This window comes from Buceros rhinoceros, unplaced genomic scaffold (genome assembly GCF_000710305.1).
Source record: "Buceros rhinoceros silvestris isolate BGI_N320 unplaced genomic scaffold, ASM71030v1 scaffold16064, whole genome shotgun sequence".
Classification (NCBI taxonomy): domain Eukaryota; kingdom Metazoa; phylum Chordata; class Aves; order Bucerotiformes; family Bucerotidae; genus Buceros; species Buceros rhinoceros.
Window position 1 is genome coordinate 42,732 of NW_010410182.1, and position 9,793 is coordinate 52,524.

Sequence of the window (9,793 nt, forward strand, 5' to 3'; positions counted from 1 at the left end):
GAGCTTCTCTAAACCCACAGTAGGGACATGCCGCGTACTGGAAAGCTTTATAGCTTGAGCTCAGCTTTCCGTAGATCGCTTTATTGTTCAGTGCTGATGGGCCCCGAACAGATTTGATCTGATGTGCTGCAGAAATTAGTGTCTGCAAATCCCAAACCCAATGAGATGGACCTTCTTGTCATCGGGTAACAACACAGATGACATTCCCCAGTACTTCTAGCACAAGACTTTGCTTTAGCTGTTGCGTTGCTGTGATGGATTTCTCTGAAAGCATTAGATTTCTGTGGCTACATGAATAATCTGAGCACCTTATATGTATTAAATTCTAATTGCTGTAATCAGACTGGCTCTTGATTCGAGCACGTGCAACACATCCCTCTGCTTCCTGCAAACGTCAGACCTCCTGTACCACATGTGTGGAGAAAATCTGCGGCTTTCCAGAAGAGCAGGAGGAGGGAGGTGATTATCCCCACTCAGCACTGGTGAGGCCACACCTTGAGTACTGTGTTCAGTTTTGGGCCCCTCACTCCAAGAAGGACGTTGAGGTGCTGGAGTGGGTTCAGAGAAGGGCAACAAAGCTGGTGAAGGGTTTGGAGAGCAAGTCCAGTGAGGAGCAGCTGAGGGACCTGGGGGTGTTTCGCGTGGAGAAAAGGAGGCTCAGGGGAGACCTTATCGCTCTCTACAACTACCTGAAAGAAGGTTGTACACAGCTGGGGGTTGGTCACATGTCTCCCATGTGACAAGTGACAGGATGAGAGGAAATGTCCTTAAGTTGCGCCAGGAGAGGTTTAGGTTGGATATCAGGAAGAATTTCTTTACAGAGAGCGTTGTGAGGCACTGGAACAGGCTGCCCAGGGTGGTGGTGGAGTCCCCATCCCTGGAGGGGTTTCACAGCCGTGTCGAGGTGGTGCTGAGGGACATGGTTTAGGGACCCTGGCAGTACTGGGGGAACAGTTGGAGTTCATGGTCTTAAAGGTCTCTTCCAGCCAGATGATTCTGTGACTGCTCTTCTGCTGCTCTGTCTGTAGAAAAATCTGGGATTCAGAGGCACTCAGCTGCCTGGTCAGAAGTCCTGTGCATTAGCTCCTGCTCATTGTCCAGGTACTCTGAACACAGGAATAACAGGCAGAGTTCCCCTTCCCCACCACGGGGAATGTGGTTTTGAGGCAGAAGATGCTGTTTCTGTGGGGAATCGGAATCTGCAGCAGTTTTCTTAATATTGGCAGCAGCTGGTTTTCTTATGACACTGGAAAAAAAGAGGAAGAATTTAATCCCCTAGAGGCTGTTTTGCATTTGGGGCCGGTGGGAGAAGGATCTGGTCACCGGTGATGGTTTTATTCTGCATCTCAACACATGCAAAGTGGATGCTTATTCCTTACAGGCAAGCACGGTTAATAGGCTGTGAGGTATGACCTGATATATTACACTGATTTACCTGTTTTGCATTTGGTGCCGGTGGGAGAAGGATCTGGTCACCGGTGATGGTTTTATTCTGCATCTCAACACATGCAAAGTGGATGCTTATTCCTTACAGGCAAGCACGGTTAATAGGCTGTGAGGTATGACCTGATATATTACACTGATTTACCTCCTTCCGCGACCCTCTGCAGTCCTTCTATACTGCAACTGCACAAGAGTGGATGTAGTCCCGGTTTTATTTGGATTGTCAGACTGCCTCAAAGTGCGTTACATGCTGCCACTCAAGCAGGAGAATGTGCGCGACTGATTAGCCTACGTGCTCCTTTGGGAGAAGTTTGACCCTCTGTCACTGCAGAGAGTAAGAAGATTAAAATATGGGAGATAAAAGTCCTAGACTGGGAATATTAGTGTAATAGCAACATTTTCGCATGCCAGTAAAATGGTCTGGTTCTCTTAGAAGCTTCCTATATGTGCCATGATTTTCTTTAAAAAATTCTCAATCATAAAGAACCTCCACTCTTGTCTTGTTTTCCTGCGGCTGTGATACTCTGTTCGGATTTCTTTTCCAGGAGTAATAAATATGGATGTCTTGTGTTTGCCCTCCTAATCAGATCTGTGCAGCTGAAATGAAAAAAGTTCTGGAATACTTCAGTGATGCATTTGGTTTGTGACATTGCTTCTTTTGGTCATTTAACCTGATTTTGACAAATGGCTGAGAATATTAGAGAAGAAAACAAACCAAAATCCCCCCCAAAATAACCCCATACCCTCAAAAGAAAAAAACAAATTAAAAAAAAAAAACCCAAAACACAACGCTACTTTATGTGCACTGAATATCTACACTGCCATTGCCACCCCCATTTAAACCCGTGAGTTTTTACTCTTACTCTTGGGTTGGTTTTTTTTCGACCAGAAAAGGCTGTTTTTCCTCTTCCTGGAGTTTGATGTTGGCTGTTTCCAAAATGTCGAATTCTTGTCTTTGCTAGAAGTGCATCTACAATACATCGGAAATCTGGACATCAGTTTTAATCTTTGGTATAAACGGGACCACTGTTACTGCAAGAATGAAACAGTAGGTGGAAACCTGAAGTTACAAGTTTTCTGCTGCCGTGTTATTTGAACGTCACTGTTCTGTACCAGCCAGAGCTGGGTGAACTTGTGCTGATCTTGAGGCTGATGAATTTCCTCTTCTTCTGCCCCTGTCCCTTTTTTAGTCCTCACTGGAAGCCTGATGCTGTTTTGGTGAACACATGAGGACTAGTTTGTCACTTTAACCATAAGCACAGCGGAGTCAGCGTGTGTGTTCATAGGTGGTTTGTTGGTACAACATATTGTTTGTGGATTGTAAAAGAGCGAGCAAGTTGCGTTTTTATGGGTGCATACAAGGAGGTTCCTTAGGTGTGTCTGTCCTCCCAGGTGCTCCCTGATCTCTAATCCATGTGCTCTGCTGCTGCTCCCATAGCTGCCCACATTGCCCCTGTTCTTCTCCCTAGTCCCAAGAGCTCTCCTCGCCCTGGTTTCAGTCCCAGCAGTCTGACTGGATCTCAGCGGAGAGCCCTGCTCCGGAGGGCTGCTGCTTACGCACGATCAGTTTATACACGTGGAGACAGAATTTAATCATTCTGACTGACTTCACGGTACAAAGATACCTCCCAGCCACGACTCTCCTCCAAGTCACTGCCTAGTGAAACCAGGAACGTGTTAGGGGAGAAAAATAAATTACTGCTGCCCTTTCGGACCAACAAATGTGAGAGCAGAGCCAGGGCATTACCTTCTCCATAGCTGGGTACGCGTTACCATGGGGAATACCATGGTAGCTTTATCTTCTCGCAGAATGCAGGAAGCAGCATTTTACTTCTCCTCATACCCTTCGTTAGCTGTGTACAGACAAGACACCATTTAAATACAAGTGAAGATTTTCTTATGTTAAAGGGGATTTTGCTGTTAATTACGTACCAGACCACTAGAAGGATCAGCCTGTGAAGGTTGATCTAGGTGTTGCAGCAGTGCACCAGTGCTGTGGTCAGTTGGTCTCTGCGTGCAGAGACAGAATTGTCTCCTTGTTCCTATCTATTGCTAATAGCTACAAGAACGACTTGGGGCTCCCTCCGTCTTGTAGTGGAAGAACTGGAAATTTTGCTGGTTGGAATTCATGGATTTTTTGTCATAGAGGATTTTTTCCTCCCATGCTCTCTGATCATAATAGCAGAGGTAATAAATGTGCTGTAGCTGAAAAGGTGAGATTTTTGAACATTGGTTGCATCTGTTCTAGACAAGCCATTTATCCCAAAATTGGCATGTAAAAGGAAGGGAGAGCGGTAATCCCTTGCCTCCTAGAATCCCAGAATATTATCTTGATCTTTTGCTTTCTGTGCTAGGTTTTTTTCATTATCTGTTGAATCTAGCTTAGCCAAGTGTTGACTTGATTTTGCCAGGTGGGATTTCCGCTGTCAGCTGTCTGAAAGCTTTATTAGGTTTAAACACAACTTGCGGTCCTTCTGAGTTATGAAAAAATAACTTGGGTACTCTTTGTCTTTCTCAAGGAGTAACTGGGTGACCTCTTACAGAGTGCTTGTGAGCAACGACAGTCACGCATGGACTGCTGTCAGAAATGAATCTGGAGACGTGGTGAGTCCCGCCAAGCAGACGTTTTATGAAGAAGAGCAGAGGTGGGAACGTGGAGGCTGTCCACGGGGCGTTTTGATTTGCCAGTTTAGTCAGTGTAAAATCACAGGGCAACACCTCTCGGTGATCCCGCTGATTTTTAAGAGCAAATCTCATAATACAGAGAGGGACCCAGAATATCCCATGTGGCGGATCTGCAGGGGTCTCCCTGTGGAGGTGAATGCCACCCTGGCAGGGTCTTGCCTGGGATGAGAGCTGTTTCTTGGTGCATGGCTCACACATGGGTTAGCATCAGTTTGCTGGTCCATGAGGACATCTCATGTCCATGAGGTGCCTTTTGTTGGAGAGAGGGTGTAGAGTTCTGGCTCCTTCGCCCCTCTCTGAGGGCCACGCTCTTTGAAGAACATTCTGGCCTGAGCCACTGTCAACCTGAGGCTCCACGAGCTGACTTCACTTTTTTCTGTTACTAAAAGTGCTAAAAGACTTCTCGAAGAACTGATCTTGCCATTTCCATGTGTTTGGCCTGCACAGATTTTTGAAGGAAACAGTGAGAAAGAGATCCCTGTTCTCAACATGCTGCCAGCGCCGCTGGTTGCGCGCTACATCCGTATAAACCCCCGGTCCTGGTTCGAAGAAGGTGGCATCTGTATGAGACTGGAAATCTTAGGGTGTCCTTTGCCAGGTAAGAGTCTTTCTCAGTTGGTGTTGGCATGGCTGCATGTGCCAAGACTCAGAGATTTATTTCCTTTGGATATCTTTGCTTTTGATAAGATTCCTGTCTTTAGTGAGTAGAGTTACGGAAAAAGAAGCTGAAATATCTGTCCAGCTGCACGGACAGTAGCAGGGTAACTCTTCCACCCCAACTGCATAGTATCTATCAGTGGCTTTATTAATAAATTATTACATGGGTGGCCTAAAAAGACTTTCTCTGTTGTTTGGGCTGAAGTGGAGCGCAATTAATCTGACTGATTAGGGCCAGGGAGGCAATAGAATTACATATGGGAACAGTCACTTGCGGAAGTCTTAAGCTTCTAAGACAAGAAAGATCCGTTATAATTATGTTGTCTGATTTATTAATTTTTTTTTAAAGTATTATTTCATTGTACAGGCCATAGGCTTTTCCTGAATTAATTTGAAGGCAAATACTGTGATTGAACTGCTGCTTATCTGGTAGGGAGCGGGGGGAGTTAGGCATGTACTGAATCCGGCAGGATTCCTGGTAAGTCTCGGCTGAAGGTTATGGCAAAGCCACGGTTCTGTTAAGCCCATTGTAATTAGTCTGATGGCAGGTTTGTGTATGTGTTTACCTACATACAGAAATACTTGAAGAACTGTTGGTTCTAACTTTTTCTAAGTTGCCTGCTACTCATTCCGCATCTCATCTGCTTTTTTTTTCCCCCTTTGATCTTGAATTCTGGCACTTTGGGGATAGCTCTCTTGTTTTTGCAGGGGGCTATGAATAGCATTTTCAGAAATACTAGAGCCAGAGAGAGAAGTGCCTTTCCAGAGCCTCTCGTTACTGCTTTAACTGCTGCTGCTCTTCAGAGACTTGCTGCCTCCAAGGCTGCTGCTGATGTAGGGTCTTCCCATGCCAAGCAGAGGTAGCCTGATTTCTGTCCTTTAGGTATTTAAATACTCATGGGGGAAAAAAAGTCTGGGGCACGCAGGGGATAATTCTCTGACAAAGGGAATCGTGGGGCAAGTATTGTGATAAATCTTGGTCTGTAGGTGTGTTACCGGGAAGCAGTGGAAGTCAGCAGCTCTTTGACAACTGGGGTAACAAACACACCCTGGACTGGAATGGCAGTGACCAGGGTGTCCTGTGCACATGAGCACTCGTGTTTTCGGTAGGATTCTGATTTATTTCAGCCACAGGCTTAGAAAACCCCACCTCCATGGGTTGCTTGTTTCCCATTGTGCCTTTTACTCTGGAGGAGCAGTTCCAGAGGCAGTATTTCCCCTCAGCTCTTGGAAGGACCGGTGGGCTGTTGGAGAGAGCAGTGATTTACCCCAGATGCCTGGGAGGGTTTGCAGAGGGTCCACTCTTATCACACAGGGTGTGAGGCTGGAGGAAAAGTCCATCTTTCTTCAGCACTGTGGCTTTACTGGGGTGTAGGACTTGCACAGCAAATGTCAGAGATGACACTCAAACCATTTTGGAGAGCAATATGTAGGGAAATTCTCACAATCCTTTTCTATTCCGTAAAACTGTACTTAAAAAGGAAAGAGCAAAACTGTTGAGGTTTGGAAAGGTGATTTTTGTGAAGTGCAGCAGTTATCTACACTAGAGTTTTACTGCGTATGGACCCACACAGGGTCAAATTCTGCTTTTCAGTGTTTGCATTTGTCTCCCTTCATGTGCCAGGGGCTGTATCAGTGGGTGCAGGTGCTGCCAAGGTAAGAAGACACCTGCACTTCCACTACTGGTACGGCTTGTTGCGGGTCTTGGCTCAGCTTGGAAACAGCCTCAGCATTTCTTCCCGGTAGTCGTTTATTGAGTTAATGGCCTGCGGTGGCAGTTTGTTCCCGAAAGAAAATACCAGAATCATTCATTGAGAGACACAATGGGAGTGGGGTGTGTTTGTTCAAACTGTAATTGGGCTGAAAGAACTAATAGATTTTGATAAGCTGCTGACCCGTCTTTTTAGCTCGGAAAGAACTGACATTTCTTTCTTCTAGCTCATTCTGTTCATCGCACGCAAGGCCCTCCCAACAAAGCTGGTCCCCAGCTCGCAGAGGCCTTTCCATGCACACTTTCTTCCTGTAGGACATGACTTATTTTCTGTACTTCCCTGGAACTGGACTCCTTCACCCTTTATTGGTGTCAGCTTACTTGTTCCAAGTTACATAACCGACTGGTTTGGCCGTGGGTCCACCCTCTGTGGTAGCGCTGCCAAGTACTGTGCTGACTGTGCAACTAGGAATGAAGAGCTCTGCTCTAGCATAGGCTTCCTCTGTCAAACCGAGCACGTCTCCTCAATTCTTTGAGATCGGGAGGTGGAGCTTTGTCAGCTCATGCACCTCGATCCTTTCCAAGTGGCGCGATGCTCTGTTTCCTCCAGTACCTGGTGTGGCTTTTATCGTACTTGCTCCCTGAGTGTGACACACAAGAAATCACATTGTCAGGAGCTGCATTTTGGTCGTGTTTTAGAGATCCCACACGCCATGTCCTCCTGAGGCAATGACAATGCATGTGCGGATGGGACATGGGGAAATCCCCCAAGAAAAAAGGTGGGGCAGGAGGAAAGTAAGTTGTTTTTCATGACTCTGAGTTTCTTTACGTGTCTTTTAAGCTTGTAATGTTAGGTTTTATGTCTTTGTTAATCCCTGAATAAATCACATGATTTGCATTCAGTCTGCACTCTATATCAGCTTTCCATCACGTAGGCTCACAAGGGAGGGTAAGAAAGCAATAATGAAGAAGAAACCTGAATAAGGTATTAATATTCTAGGAAAGATTGCTAGCACTGACAGAACCTGACGGAAATGGTTGAAGGACCCATTCCTGTGGGCAGGGCTCTATTAATAAAACCTGCTGCATATGCTGGTGCACTGAAAGTTGGGAAATCATGAGTAAACGCTATTAGAAAATTGGAAGAGAGAAGTTCCTGATTAGATAATCAGTATTATATAAGATGGCTGTAATTTTTATCTGCGAAATGCTTATCTATTATTCATAACGGACACTTCTGGAGTATTGTAGGCTAGTTTTTTTGATGAATGACCTTTTCGAGGCTATTACAGTAGCTCTACAAAGAAAGCTGTATTACCCAACCGGGTCAGTACCATCTTTCAGGCAGCGGAAGTCATCTTCTTCCAAGGGAAAAGCATTCAGCTGTGGAGGGAAGATGCCAGAAAATCCTACCTATAGCAGCGCAGCAGTGGTGCCATTTCTCGCTGGGAATAGAGGATGAAAGCACCAGCATTTACTTCCCTCTCCAGTTTCCAAAAAATGTTGGTATTTTTGTAGACGTAGACTGACACACAGAGTCGTCTGTGGTTGCCTCAGAGGGGTGGATGTACTCTCCTTGCCTGGTCTTCCTCAAACTTAAGGAAAATCAAAACGAATCCGCCTGTGATCAAGAGTACCCAGAGACAGGAGAGGGAAAATTAGCTGAGCTCTTCATGCATTTATTTATACTGTAGAGTATTCAAGGCAATAGGCAATTATTTTAATGGAATAAATCTGTGATGAAATTTAATTTTTAATACTTCTAATCTAGAAAACTATCATTGGTATCATGATTATGCCATCACTTTCAACCCAAGATGAAAAGTGAACTTTAACTCCTTTGTAGTGGAGTACTGTGGTTTGCAGGGATTGCATCCATCAGTCCTATTTTCACAGCTTGTCTCTAACTGCCAGGCTACCTGGTGAAGTCCAGAAGTGTGCTCTTTTTGTACAAAACTGTGACTTTCTGCAAGTATCCTTCATTAAAGGTGATTGTGGATATGGCGGCGCTAAATTCAGTGAAGCGCTTGTGCGAGTACATTTTTGTTTAGAGTGACAGTCTGTCCTTCTGCGTTTATCTTTACAAAGCTAAAACTTAATCTTGGGCAATTTAAAACTCTTTTGAAGTTTGCCTGAGCAAAGACAAATAAAAGTGACGGCAAATTCAGTAACTCTCCTGGGAAAGGCCAATGTATTATGTTTCTCCATCCAGATAGATGTGTAACATCCCCCCACAACGCAGTGACTGTCATTAAAAGGTTTTCCTTCATCCTTTATTTCTACAATCTGGTGGAGTATTACAGTCCTCAAAATTACCGTTATTAATAGGATTGAACTGTAGGAATTCACTGGAAACATCAAACATTGGTAGAAAACCTTCAAGAAACACCTACTGCTGGTTAAGAGTTTGTTCCCTTACACATTATTATAAATCATTCTGTTTTGCTGGAATTAGTGGTGCGGTGGTTGAGTGTACAACAGCATATGTAGAAAAGAATCCATCTGGAGCTGCAGATCGTTATTTTGCTGCTGATTTAATGTGTGATGCTAATGCTTATGACTGTCTCAAGATAGATCATGTGGAAAAACCCTGCAATCATCTGATATGTCTGTCAGGGGAGTTTTCCAGATTACGCGTGCACTCTCTGTGACATAGACAATTTTATGAAGACAAATCAAACTCACCTCTATTACACAGAAATGAAAAAACTCAGTTGTTTGCAAAATGGCACGGTGAGGTTTTTAAGGCAGGCTAAAGGATTCAGACCAAACTGTTCTTTTTATGAAAAACTCACCAAGTCTCTTGGAAAGCCTTCGTTACCTCATCCATGTGCAGTACCCCATGAGCACCGCGGCTGGGTGTGGAAGGCCCACCAGTGCAATAATACCTGCTGTAGGCCTCCTGCCAAAACGAAGCACGTGAACAAACCATGTTGGAATGGAGTTTTACTTACTAAGAGTATTTTGATCACGTTTTGGGAGCATTGATTCCATCGCCAAGTCATTGCAAAGTTCACTTCATACCTTCCCACTGCCAGTTAAAAAAACACTGAAAAACAAAGGAGGACAAAAAGCCCAGCGCATGTTGTTGGCATAATAAGTGGAGACTGGAAGCATCGGGGCTCCTGCTGGAGGTGCTGGGTAGCGCAGGAGTGTGACAGAACATCCCTTCTTTGTGCCAGGCTGCTGCGCAGTGGCTCCTCTCTGGTCCTTTTCATGGGCGGTCCCCTGAAGTCTCCTGCTGGAAAGCAGCTGGGCGGTTTAGAGCTTCCTACTCCCTTGTCCCCCTGGGGAAAG

General features: G+C 45.1%; 1 protein-coding gene across 1 annotated transcript in view; it reads left to right on the forward strand.

The window, feature by feature from the left end:
- CPXM2 (carboxypeptidase X (M14 family), member 2) overlaps nt 1-9,793 on the forward strand; it is a gene marked incomplete at its 5' end in the record, with an annotated part of 73,016 nt that overhangs the window by 42,581 nt on the left and 20,642 nt on the right. The window contains 2 exons of the mRNA XM_010135521.1: nt 3,963-4,047; nt 4,576-4,726. Of these exons, the coding sequence (XP_010133823.1) occupies nt 3,963-4,047; nt 4,576-4,726 (236 nt within the window). The remainder of the gene's footprint in view (nt 1-3,962; nt 4,048-4,575; nt 4,727-9,793) is intronic.